The sequence below is a fragment of the Vitis vinifera genome, chromosome 1 (genome assembly GCF_030704535.1).
Source record: "Vitis vinifera cultivar Pinot Noir 40024 chromosome 1, ASM3070453v1".
Classification (NCBI taxonomy): domain Eukaryota; kingdom Viridiplantae; phylum Streptophyta; class Magnoliopsida; order Vitales; family Vitaceae; genus Vitis; species Vitis vinifera.
Genome location: NC_081805.1, coordinates 27,536,349 through 27,549,766, shown reverse-complemented (window position 1 = coordinate 27,549,766; position 13,418 = coordinate 27,536,349). Strand labels below are relative to the sequence as shown.

The 13,418-nt window shown below is 35.5% G+C and overlaps 2 protein-coding genes across 2 annotated transcripts; one reads left to right on the top strand and one right to left on the bottom strand.

Annotated features, from left to right (window-relative positions):
* Window positions 1-2,094: 2,094 nt before the first annotated feature.
* Window positions 2,095-2,913, top strand: LOC100255664 (uncharacterized). Its single transcript, XM_002273904.4, has one exon. The coding sequence runs from the start codon at window positions 2,095-2,097 to the stop codon at window positions 2,911-2,913; it is 819 nt and encodes a 272-aa protein (XP_002273940.1).
* A 3,924-nt stretch (window positions 2,914-6,837) lies between these two features.
* On the bottom strand, window positions 6,838-12,203 carry LOC100260960 (calnexin homolog). Its single transcript, XM_002273672.5, has 7 exons — window positions 12,093-12,203; window positions 11,916-11,998; window positions 11,763-11,832; window positions 7,731-8,860; window positions 7,537-7,608; window positions 7,314-7,430; window positions 6,838-7,207 (listed from the first exon to the last, which is right to left on the bottom strand). The coding sequence occupies exons 2-7, from the start codon at window positions 11,994-11,996 to the stop codon at window positions 7,067-7,069; spliced, it is 1,611 nt and encodes a 536-aa protein (XP_002273708.1). The 5' UTR covers window positions 11,997-11,998; window positions 12,093-12,203; the 3' UTR covers window positions 6,838-7,066.
* Between the last annotated feature and the right edge of the window lie 1,215 nt (window positions 12,204-13,418).

Genomic DNA, 13,418 nt, shown 5'->3' with positions numbered 1-13,418 from the left:
GAAGAGGTAGCCAATCTGGCTTAGAGTCAAAATTTTCTTCTGACCAAAAAAGAAAAATAAGGAAGAAAGAAAAAGCTTGGAAACAGATAGCTTAAAATTAAATGATGGTTTCCATATGTTTCAATGAGAAATTAAAGAGAATGAACCTGGTAATACTAATACTATTCTTGAAGACTGCCAAGTTGGGTGACCCTGAAAATTTTGTTTCAAAATTTTGGTACAATTTAGAAACATGGGGTCTCGGTCACGGGCTTAGAGACTTGATTCAATATGGCTTGGGTTGATTCAAATATGCCCAGCGCAGAGAATTCTAAAGTTTTGGTTGTTGAGCAGTGTCCGTGTGGTTTTAGCTAGAGACAGAGTAATTTGTCATGCCTTCCAACTATTTTTTAAGCTTTGTCGATGGCTTATGCCAAGTAAAACTCCATACGCCTGTCTTGGAACATGTGGACTCCAACCCCATTACTGGGTTTCCAAGATTTTACTTGTTTGAACAGGTACCACTCATATTAGTTTATTGAGTTTCAAAGGGACACAAATCCTTGTCGTACGCAATCTTAATTCTTTTCAAGAGTAGCTGATACGGAAGGGATCATGGCCTTGATATCAGCAAAACTTACAGGAGACTTATGCATGTTCAATTTTTTAATCATATCCTGTTTGCTGAGACCCAGAGCTTCAAGTTAAGCTTCCTGTATTCCAAGCATGTGAGCTTCTTAAATGGCCTGCTTATCTAACTACAAGGCTTAAACAATTGAGATTCGGCAACTCATGACTTGGTCTAATCAACTTGGCTTATAGTACTGCCACTGCCTTGCTTATCACTAAGCCTTAAGCCTTGCCAAGTGAATCAAGAATTTAAAATACTTGGCTCCTTGGCCCCATGGCTCCTTGGCTCCCACATGTGAAACACCAACCCTCCTGGGAAGTACCTAACTGCATTATCTTTTTATAGGTTAGTAACTTAGTAGCATTAATATAAATGTGGGGGATAAAAGTTTTTGATCAGAGTGAAGCCTAGGGACTAATAAAGATGTCAATATGTTAAAGACTGTGTAAAGCCCTAATGCATGAGAGCTCATTCAAAGCTGGGATATATACTGGGAATGGCCTGATCTCTCCACCACATGTGACCATGAGTGAGTGCAAGTATTGGGAATTGGAAGCTGCTGTCACCCTTTCTTTAGACCATGAAATGCATATATGAAACCAGAATATATGAGAGGTATAGAGAAAAGAGAGCCATTTTGTTTTTGTTTGGCTACAAAGATTTGAAATTCGATGCAACCCAACAGGGTGGTTCATTACACATTACTCAAAACATCTCTGGTAATGAAACAAAGAGAAAACCATTGAACAGATAGACAGATTCCTGTGAGCATGGTAGCTTTTTAGCATCTTAACAACACTGTCCCCTCGTGCCTCCTGCTGTGGAAATAAGCATTAAGCTGCGGTTATGTTTATGAATTATGATGGTATGGTAATGACTCAAAGTAACTGGGGCCCGGGGGCCACCCTCAAAAGGAATCATATATCACACCAGAAAAAAAAATTGAATTGAATTGAATTGGCAGCCGCGTAAAGGCGGGGATCTATTTCAAAATTCCCTTGGCATCAGTTGTCGTCAAAGAAAGATAACTAGAGAGTTTCAGTCAAACTTTTTTTACAAAAAAGAAAAAAGAAAATGCAAAGTAATATGTGCCAGAAAAGCTTTACCCGGGTCTCACGCCTCTCCCAAAAACCAAGCTCTCGCTCCTTTCAACTTTCTACTTTCTACTATACGAGAAATATTCTTATATATTGAAAACCAAAACTCACGACTCAAATCAACTAATATAAAAGAACAAAAATAAAGAGTCCCATTCACACTCCTTATATATCCTTATAATCGCCCAAACTCGCCCTACTCTATATCCCCCTCTACCCTCATCTCCCACCTCCCTAAATATGGAAAAAAGGCAAAGCCTTTGCTTTTATTTATGTTTCTGAATAGTTTAATCATTTTACAATAATCCATCACTAGCTTGCTACTCATCAACTTAAAGCTTTTGCTTTGGTGCCTGGAGTCTGGGGCTTTTCTGTGATCATCCGCCAATGGGTATCAAGTTTTTGAATCTGCAGACCATTCCCTGGTGTTTTCACTTGATGAGCAACCCTGTATCCTGCATGCACCTCCAGCCTGAGGCGCCTGAGGGCAGTGGCACCATCAAGCTCATCAAATCAGACGGCATCGTCAAGATCTATGACCGGCCCATTCACGTGTCGGAGCTTATGCTGGAGTTTCCTAAGCACCGGGTGTGCCACTCTGATTCGTTCTACATAGGCCAAAAGATCCCAGCTCTTTCCGAGGATGATGAGCTTCAGCTTGGCCACAAGTATTTTCTCCTCCCCAAACATTTCTTCCAATCCGTCCTCTCATTCGTCACTGTGGCCTCCTTTGCCTCATCCCAATCCCACCCATCCCCGGATTCATCTTCATTGATGTCCAGAGACTCGAAGAACGCGTTTCTGAAGAAGGCTGCCAGTTGCCAGCCTTTCGATATACAGAAAACTCCATCTGGGTGTCTGAGGATAAGGGTATCGGATGAGTTTATAGCGCAATTGATGGAGGAAGGGAAGATCAAAGATGAGGACGGGGCTGCTGAGACCTCTTCGGGTAAACCCAAGAGTAGAGTGTGCACTACGCCTCAATTACAGAAGGATTACACACAGCTTGTTGGGTCTCGGCAGTGGAAACCCAAGCTGGAGACCATAAAAGAGACAGAGAAAAAGAAACTTTCTTCATTTGGAATGAAGAGAAGGAAGAAATCTCAAACGAAAGCGACCCAGAAGGCTCAGAGATCCGAACAACACCCTCATTCCACTTCTGTGAAAGCTCCTTCAAAAGCTAAGATCAAGAGATCAAGAAAATGATACTTTTTTCCAAGCTTTCTCTTTTCCTTTTCCTTTTTCCTTTTTCTCAATTTTAATCTCCGGGTTGCTGCTCAACCCGATGTAACTTGTACAAGTAGTTATATATAGTTACTTTACGCTGATACAAAACTCAATCAAATGAAGATCAATTGCTCTCTCAATGAATTGGCCAAGCCTGTGTTTTTCAATTTCAAAGTTTCCAGCACTTGAATTAATTAAAGCTCGTCCTGTATCATGAATCCATTCGGGAACTTTAGAGCATTTCAGGGATCAGATCCAAGAGTTTTGCAGACAGAAAAAGATGAAGATCTCATTCGGATAAACCAAGAACCAAGACCCAAGAACCAAGAACCCTACCTAATGAAGTTGCTATCATGATGTAAATCAACCGTAATAGTCAGAGGAGGCGGGCTTAATTAATTTCCTCCAATCAACAATGGCTGCGCCGGTATATATGTTTAACATTATCCATATAGTTCCAAGCATAAAATCACAACATCATCATCATCATCACCATCATCATCATCCTAATAGATGGTTCATTGGCCATGGCAAGTGGATGAACCATGACTCTATGTTTCGGTTGAGACATATGATAGTTGGTATTGTTGGACCGCCTGGTCTAATGGGGAAATAGAGAGCTGGCATTACTAGAAAAAGGGGGGGACTTGGATGGCAAAAGGACAAAGTAAGAGTCAAAGAGGGTCAGCTTTGTATGCGTGCGTATGCTGTAAGTGGTATTGCTATTTGCTACTACGACTACTAAGAAGTAAGCAGATATGGTACTAGTACAGAGCAGAGGCCTGACCTGACCCACCACAGGTTAGGTACACGTGCCTCATCCCACTATACTCAAATAGTATTAGTGAGTTGTGAAATGCATGGAAAAAATTATTCCCATTTCCCTTTCTCCTTTCCTACCTGTCAACTGTGCGGTGGTCTCTGGTCTGTGGTCTGCGGTCATAGGTCTTATAACAACAACCACTTTATTATTATTATTATCATCATTATGATTTCCACACCCCACCTTTTTTTTTTTCTTTTATGTTTTCATACTTTTACTCGGTCAACACTGGCAATTGGCCTTTCACTTTTACAGTTTACTTCCATGATTCCATCACCATCACCATCACCATCACCGTTAGAGGGAAACAGAAACAGAAACAGAAACAGAGAAACTTCACCACTTCACCCCCTCCAGGCTCCAGCTGTGAAACACATTTCCACCTTTCTCCTTCAATTTGGAGGTTTTTAGTCTTCACTTTTTCAGTTTCAGAATGTTAAAAATGGTGGGTAGAACTTAAAACTTAAAAGAAGTTGATACCGGATGGATAACTTAAAGCAACTAAGCTGAAAATGGAATATAAGTGATGTGATTAGTGGGTATAAACCAACCCCCTTGGAGTTATTTATTGTTGTTTTGAATAATGGGTTGTTCTAGAGCCCCGTGAATAGCTCAGCTCAAATACACGCCTCTCAGTACAAAACTGGTGCCGTGTCAGTCTTAATTAGAATAAAATTATATGACTCCCAATTTTTTTTCTACTGCCATAAATCCGAATCACGTGACCTAATTTTCTTCAAAGCATCACAAGGCGTCTCCTGGACTCCTAGTTCCCTAAATTTTTGTATTTTATCTGATATCGTGTAGGGGTGTAAAAAGGTATGGTTATTTGCTACTTAATTGAAGTCGATTTGGTTCAATTTCGATTATCACTACGAATCGATATGATTGGTTCCTGATATGGACCGTAATGCTCATGTGAGAGAAACTTAAGTTGATAGGGTGAGGGGTGGTGGGCATGGTGAAATGCTGGACATAAGCCTAGTATTTCTCCCAGTCTATTGATATTAGACTTCACATGTGACAGACATGATTTCCCTATTCATTTTAGACTTCACATGTGACATGTCTAATGGCAAATGTTGACCTATCTTTCATGCTCATGTTACCCATATATTCCTGTTGATCCTGTTGAGGCCAATTAGGAGCATTGGATTTTTGGAAATATATATACAGTAATTTTGTTTATTAAAATATTATATTTTAAAAAAGGGAAATTCCGTAGGAATGAAGTGAGGATGCTCTCCTATTCCTATAACGATTTCATCATAGTCTGTGGAGTGTGGAGTGTGCAGTGTGCAGTGTGCCCTGAATCCTGATGCTCAACTCACTGTTACATCACGACTGATGTACCAATTCTTCAAGGCTGGCACTTGCCCCGTATCTACTGCCTCCATTCTCCGCCCTCGCCTTCCTCATCTCTAGCTTGTGCCATATATCAGCATGGTGACCTCTGTGTTTTTTTTTATTTATTTAATTTTAAATATAACTTAAAATTAAAATTTTTAAATATTTTATTTTTATTAAGTATTAATAATTTTTTTTTAAAAATATTATTTTATCACAAGGTCACATGTTTTGGGTTTTTTCTATTCTATAAAAAAAGTTAATTAACAAGTAATAAATTACCAAAAATAAATAAATAAACTACTTAAAATATGAAAACAAATTACTTCCTATCACCTTATTTTATACTCACTGGATCAAATTCTTTCTAGTTGTCTCACAAAAGAGTACTGCGTGGCGGTATACCTATTTGTTTGTAAAAGGTGGTTTAAGGATATGGTTAAGCGAGCCAGACAATTTATAACATTAGTTATTTAACACAGTGGTGACAAGTTACACATTTATCCAAATATGTAAAAATAATTTATTGATTTAAAAAAAAAATTTATCATTTTTATTTTCTTTTATTTTTACTCCCTTCCTATTTTTTATTCAAATTTTCATAAATCAAATATAAATTAAAAATAAGATTAAAAAAAATAATCATTAGTTAAATAAATTTTAAAGTTATGTTTTAATATAATAATTGAGTGTTTGTTTAAATGCATTTCTTATTTTATGGTTTTAAAATTAAAAAAAATAAGAAGTTCTATATTAAAAGGATGTTCGATAAAACTTAATACTTATTTCTTAATAACTTAAGTTGAATTTAAGTTAAATTATATTTAAGTTATGATTTAAAACTTATTATTTAATTTTTAGTTTAAGTATTAAGATTGTTTGATAAAATTAATTTAAAAATTATTATAAATAATTAAATTTACATATTTATTATCATAAATTATAATTAAGACAAAGGAGATCATAAAACAATGAAAATTGTAAAATAGTAAAATAAAATTGTAAAAATAATTAAAATAAATAAGTATAAAAAGGTAAAATAAACATATAAACTTAAAAATAAGTTAATTGTTCTTATTTATTACTTAAAAAAAAATTTATTTTAAATCATACCATTAAATTATTTTATCAAACATACTTAATTTACTTAAGTTATTAAACTATTTTACCAAATATAATTTACTAAATATAATTTTTAGTTGTAATTTTTTTTATTTCAGAAAAAATAAAATGTGTATCCGCACTTAACATTTTATTTATTTTACAGAGAAACCACTAATTTTAGATGAAATTGTAGAAAATAAATTATTAATCTTCTGCGTATCAGTACTCTCTTTTTGTCCGGTCCCATGACACCATATGGCGACAACACTATCTTTTCTCTGCCAAATAAAGATCTAAATTTGACTAGTAGATTCAAGAATCCTGGCAACCATACCATTCATGAAACATAAACTCCTTCGCTGATGATTATAAGAAACAATGCTGCAACAGAGTAGATGATATCATAATTCTGCACATCCTAACAATAGTAACCCTTGAATGTATGCACCAGCTATGGGGGTTATGAAACCTAACCGGCTCTGCTCAAGTAGCATTGGGCTCAGCACAATTTTAGAGTTAAATGCATAGTTTAGGTCAACTTTGCCATTTTAGCGTAAAATAACTTAACTCATTCCTCTTAACTTATCCAAATCAAGTGGTTGAAGAATGTAAAAAGGAAAAATCTGATAGGAGCAAAAGAGCAACAATAATCTCCTACAGAAAGGCATAAGTTGACATACAATAAGATTAGGACCATAAGAGTTTAGACCATCTATACTCTTCATGGGAGTATTCTACTGGGAACATGATACAAAAACTAAGGAACAACACTTATCAATAACTCAGCCACAGCTATAAACCACATGGCAGCTCAAAAATTCCCACTAGTAACAGCCACAGACCATTCATATACCTAGTTCAGGTATCCCTTCTAGTCCTCCTGCGAGGAGCAGCAGCAGCCGCATCTTCATTCTCATTCTCATCTTCTTTCTCTGCACTGCTTCCTTGATTATCAGAAGTCTCTGCAGGCACCTCATTCTTTGTCTCAGTGACATTGACCTGCAGGTTATGTGGGAAGAGAACAAGGTGTTTAGACTAGGGAATTCCAATAATCAGCATTATGACTTCTACAAATAAAATTACAGTGTGAGCTAAAAAAGCATACCGCTGGTTTTTTCCCACCAAAAAGGATTTTAAAGAAAACCGACAAGATAACCACCACAATGGATACGAGGATGCCAATTGTCAAATTTGGTTGTTTTTCTCCCTTTTCAATGAGATCCTGCCAAACAAGCCCAATGATGAAATCTCTTATTAACTTTAATTAAGAGAAGATCCTAAACTGCTTTGCATTTATTCTTCTAGAAGGAAGAAGTTCAATAACTTACAAAGATCTGGACTTTGTAAGCACTCAAGAAAGGCAAGCCACCTATTTTGTAGAGAATGTCAAAAACTGCCTTCTGAAAGTAGTTGAAGAAATTTGTTAGCATGTATATTGACAGCAAGTCAAGAGTAAAATTAAAAGGAAAATAAAATCTAAATGGGATAACTAAATAAATTAAAAAAAAAAAAAAAAGATCACCTGCAAGCCAGAGAGGCCATCTGAGAGACCAGATGCTGCTTCCTCAGCCTTTTGTTTTTCTTTCTCGACTTCAAACTTCAGCTTCCATGTAGTGTCCCTGTATGCTTCTGCAACCTTCTCATCATTGGCTATCAAAATATTATCAAACAAAACACCATCTTGCATTGTCCAAATCTCGATGCCAATGGCAGTAATAGGTTCAAAATCAGGTCTGTCGAGCTCAAAGTAATCAGGGTTTGGGATCTGCTGAGGCTTCCAAATGCCCTTATAATCTGGATTGTCAATTAGAGGGGCATGCCATTTTCCTTTGTAAGCAGGATTCCTCTTCATTGGCCTCTTCCACTCACCACATCCAGGTGCTATCTCACACTTTGGGTTATCAATTTTAGGAGCTTCCCATTCACCGTCCTCCTCATCATCCCAATCTTCTGGCTTTGAAGCATCAGGATCATCGATCTCCTCAGGCTCATCATCCAACCACCCTTCAGGCTTGACAGCTTCCTCATCTTCAATCTCCATGGGTGCATCCTCATCCCAATCATCTGGCTTCACTGCATCTGGGTCTGGAATCTTTGCCCTTTCATCCCAATCCTCTGGCTTCTTATCATTTGGATCCGGAATAGTCTCAGCAGGAATTAGAGCTGGCTCAAAATCTTCAGCTGAGAGGAAATTTGCCTTCTTCTTCTCTTCCCCATCAATCAGAATCCGCAGTTCATTATCAGGTTTCAATATTGCGGTGTAGACATGAGACAGTTTGTCAGAGGGCACAGAAGGAGGGTACTTGAGATGGTGCTCAACATATTTCCCACTTTTGGGGTTCTTGTGCTTAAGGATGAAGTGCACCTTGTTTGTCGACCCACATTTGTCTGGTCCAAACATTATGGAGTATGGAGAGTCATTATCAAACTCAGCAGGTTTCCATCCAGCCTCCTGGGGTCGGAGGTATTTCAAGTATGCACCACCACATTCCAATCCTTTCTGGAGCCGCACCTCAAATTGCAGAACAATGGTTCCATCTTTGAGACTAACGGCTTCATCAAGCTCTTTCACTATTGCATACTTCTTTGCCTGCTCACTGACAAGAAGCCCATAATCATCATGTCCCTCGCTCTTTGAGTGTTTCCATATACCTAAATCAAAGGAGATAGATACAAACTCATAATTTGCAAACAGAACAGCAACCATATGACAAAATCAAGACACATACAAAAAACCTTGGATCATTCATAATAGTGCATGTACATTCAGGAATGATATTGGCATTGATTGCAATTTCATAAGTACAAATGAGTAGAAAATATGAAATATATACTCCCATCATGTAGGACAATGTAGACCATGTTGCTCCTTCACTTTCATTACCAAAGATACCAGCAATAACAGGAAAGAAAGTAATTCCCATATGTAGCACCATTAAAATATATATATAGGCTGACTCAACCAAGATTCATTTAAATACTAAAACTCAGACAAGTTTCCAGGTTTACATGGATTGATCCAGTAAAATTGATAGGGAAACACACGTCTACAGTTTGGTAGACCCATATAATTGAGCCATCAAGAGGAGCACTAAGAGAATTTAAAATAAGTTGACAAGGAGCACATAGCTACATATCATACGTAAATAGAGCTGACATACATGTTATCTACACACACACACACACAAAATACATGTGTCAGAATTCTAGAAGGCATAAGAGGTTTATGAATTGATGTCAACATTAAAAAATGCTCAAGCAAAATGTCCAGCACAGGTATTGAGGCTACAATCATTTTATGTCAGCAGCTAAAACTGTGATGCCCTCCAAAGGACACATCCCATTGCACCTTAAAACCCACCTAATGTTTAACATGATCACCTCATGTATAAGATGATTTCAAAATCAAACTAGAAGTTGAAATGGAAAGGGGATGGTTTCCAATTTAATCATGCCAGTTCAACTACCCAGTCTGTAACGTAAAAAATTTGAGAGAGAAAAAAAGAAAAAAGAAACGAAAAGTGACACCTTTGTTAAAAAAAGATCATAGTCCAGTATAATTAAATAAAAGGTATAAGAAATGAATACAGTATCATATTCTCTTGTTATGCTTTGAGCTATTTGAAATGTTCATAGTAAATTTATATCTAAGCACATCCCTTCTATTCCTTCCATGCACTAGATTTTTTTAATGAAGTATGAAAGAAGGAATGTGAATGGACAGGAACTGATTTTGAGTATTATCATAATGGAGAAAAGAAAAGTTGTGTGTGGCCATTGCAGTGGAAGTAACACCAGCCTAGCAGACAAAGCTACTTGTAAAATTCAAATCAGTAATAATACAACTGTTCAAAGGATTCCTAGAACCCTATTCCAAGAAGTACAAAGGAATGCTACTAGGACTAGTCCCATGTACAAAAACACTGATTGAACATCTCCAAACACATTGCAACCTAGAAGAACTGGCAAGAAAAAATTATATGGCAAATGTGGTTACACAATGGAGGAATGACCAATAAGACTAGAGGTCCATACCCTTGTTTGGCAGAATGACCCACAATCTGGACCCAAAACACCAATAACAAGAAATAACAGGGTTTTCTCTTTCTTCTTTTTGTTTTTTTTTTCATTACTGAAACCTTAAAGTTGTTTCTTTCTAAAGCTTTTTGATATATATGAACAAGTACTTCAGTTCTTACATACAAAGGAATCCAAGCATTTTGAGGCTTTGTTTCATGTAACAAGTCAATCATCCCAATGGATATCTCAAGGATCTAGAGCCACAGATCTATAATGTAGGTTTTGATTGTTGTAACAAATAATTGAAAGTATTTAGACCCACAAACCTAACATGTAGATTCCGTTGATCCATACGACTGCATGCAAAATTCAAATCAATGATATGATTTAAAAGCTAACAGTGAGTTCCATTACTTATTCAGGCTCCATTTGAATCTTGAAAGGAGTGGAGAAAATGAAAGAAAAATGTTGAAAATAGGTGGAGAAATGGGTCCATTTTTATGTAAATTTCTTCATTTACCTTTCCCTCGTTCTTTTCTGAATACATGCAGCCATTAGTTGTAATAACATCAGAAATTCCATGCTCTTCCATGCATATTGAGGCCAATTATAGCATCAATAAGCCAATTTAGTTTGTTTTTCATGATATCTTGACTTGCAGTAATATGTTTCTCAGGGGTTTTTATTAATCCCAATTGAGAGAACACTTAACAATTAGACAGCCAACATAAAGTCTTCAGCCAGACTCACATAAATATTAATCTCTAAAAAATATCATAAAACAATGTGATGTGAATTACAAACTTGAATGAAGCAAAATGGAAAAACAGATTCATGCATCTGACCCCAAGTAGTCAAAAACTTGGGATAACGCTTTCTTGAGATTTAACATACTTAAAGCTTGTGTTCACCATTAATTGGAAGTGTAGGCAAACTGGGAAGGTAACATTACATAGGGTGCTGTGAGATCTACACTAATACACACAGACATGATTCAATTATGGAAATACTGCAACAAACTGGAAAGAAACGTTGCTCCATGTTGTGAGTTATGAAGCTTTGATGGAGGTCCTGACACTTCTATTGCATTTGTTAAATGGTGTAAGCAGACCGCACGAGCTGGATAACTAAATAACTAAACCCGGACATGAAAATGCAGGGAAAAATCAAAAGCAAAGTTATTGAGAACCAGAACATACAAACCCACATTCTATAGTAAAAATGCCTCCAGATTCAGCTACAAAAGGGTTCAAACTTCAAACAGACACACAACATCTAACTGAAAGCTTGAGCTAATTGGTAGAGACCACACAATTTAGAATTCAAAACTCCAGTAAACATAAAGGAACATAACAAGCAAGCCTTATACAGAACAGACAAAATCCAAGTGCATCAGTTTGTTTGTATGTTAAAAGCGAGAAACTTGAAATGAAGCAATCACAACGAGGATATTTGTTCCCAAGGAAAGTAGATACGGTTTAAGGGGGGGAGGGAAATTGGCATATTTGGACGAATCTCATAAATGAAAACGAACCTTTATAGTCGTCTTTCTCAGAAACAATCCAGCGCCCATCGAAAGACTCATCGAAGGACTCAATAAAGATCTACAATCAAAACCGGAAGAAAACAATCGCTTAAAAAAAGAAGCCTACAGATGAAAAAATCGGGTTTGGTTCGAACATCTTACCGGATCAGAAGCGCGGATCTGGAAGCCAACGCAAGAAATCACTACCAACACCAACACCGCACGGATCTGCCTTCCTTCCATTTCTATTTTATTTTGAAAAAGATCAGAACACTATAACAAGAGAGAGATGAAAGCCCTAGTAAACCCTAGAAACGTAGAGAGAGTGGAGGAACTTACCGTGAAATCCCTCAGCAGATGACCGCGAGAGCTACCACACACCTTCTCCCTTTCTGTTTTTAAGTTTGTTCTAGTAGGAGACACGTGCGGTGCACGGGGGGCCATACACGTGAGTGATGTTTTGTCACACATGAGTAATCATTATCGATAAGATGTTTTGATTAAATATATATTTAACTCACGGTTACTTTGAAATTTCGTTAAATACTTCTCCTATCATTCTTTTTTCCTAATTTTCACTCTCCTTTTTTATTTAAAATAAAAATATATATATTTAATAAAATTTCAAACCTACCTACCAACACTAAATGTATTTAACCAAAATTTAAAAATAAATAAATAATATACAATTAATGAATGAACTATATATTCATCATATTTATTTTATATTTTTATATTTAACTTATTTTTCATTCTCAATTATGTTTCAAACACTAACCATAAAAAATTCCTTAAAATACCTAAAACATTTAAATGTGGATGTTGAAATTCCAGAATGGATTTTCTTTTAATTTAAATTAAAATTAAATTTTCTCCATAATTAAATAATATATAATCTAAATATTTGTGTTTTCCAAAAATATTATTGTAAATATCAAGCATTTGACAAAATTAAATTTTATCAATAATTAAATAACATGTAATTTACCACACGATTCAATCCAAACTTTAAAAAAAAAAAATCTTAAAATCAAACAAAATATAACCCACCATTTTTAGAAATCTTTTGATAATTTTACTAATAAATTTGTTTGTAATTTTTTGACTTAAGACATTTTTTTAAAAAAAAAAAGTTATATAAAATAAGGTGATATCAATATAATGTCATTATTAAAATTTATTAAACATGAAAATCTAAACATTTAAAAAAAAACTCTCAGCACTAAAAAGAATTATTTGATAAATTATCAAATATTTTAATAAAATTTAATTTTATCAACAATAAAATAACATATATAATTTAAATATTTATTTATTTAGTCTTAAATTAGTTACAATGTGATTAATTGAAAAATCTAAATGTTTGAAAAAAAACCTCAAAATATAACCCACCACTAAAAAAATTTAATAAAATTATAAAAAATCATTTATCATTTAAAAGAAATTGCCACTAGCAAAAATATTTCATCTTGTTTGCTTGTAGACCTTTGATTTCATTTTTTAAGATATATCATTTAGTTTGTTTGTAGACCTCCATTTTTTTATTTTGTGTATGTGCGTACTACCACCTAGGAAAGATCATTTAGGGCAACATCTAAGGCGAAAGCATTCAAGCATAGAGCAACCAGGCTAACATTATCAAATAATAGGGTTTTGGGACAAACC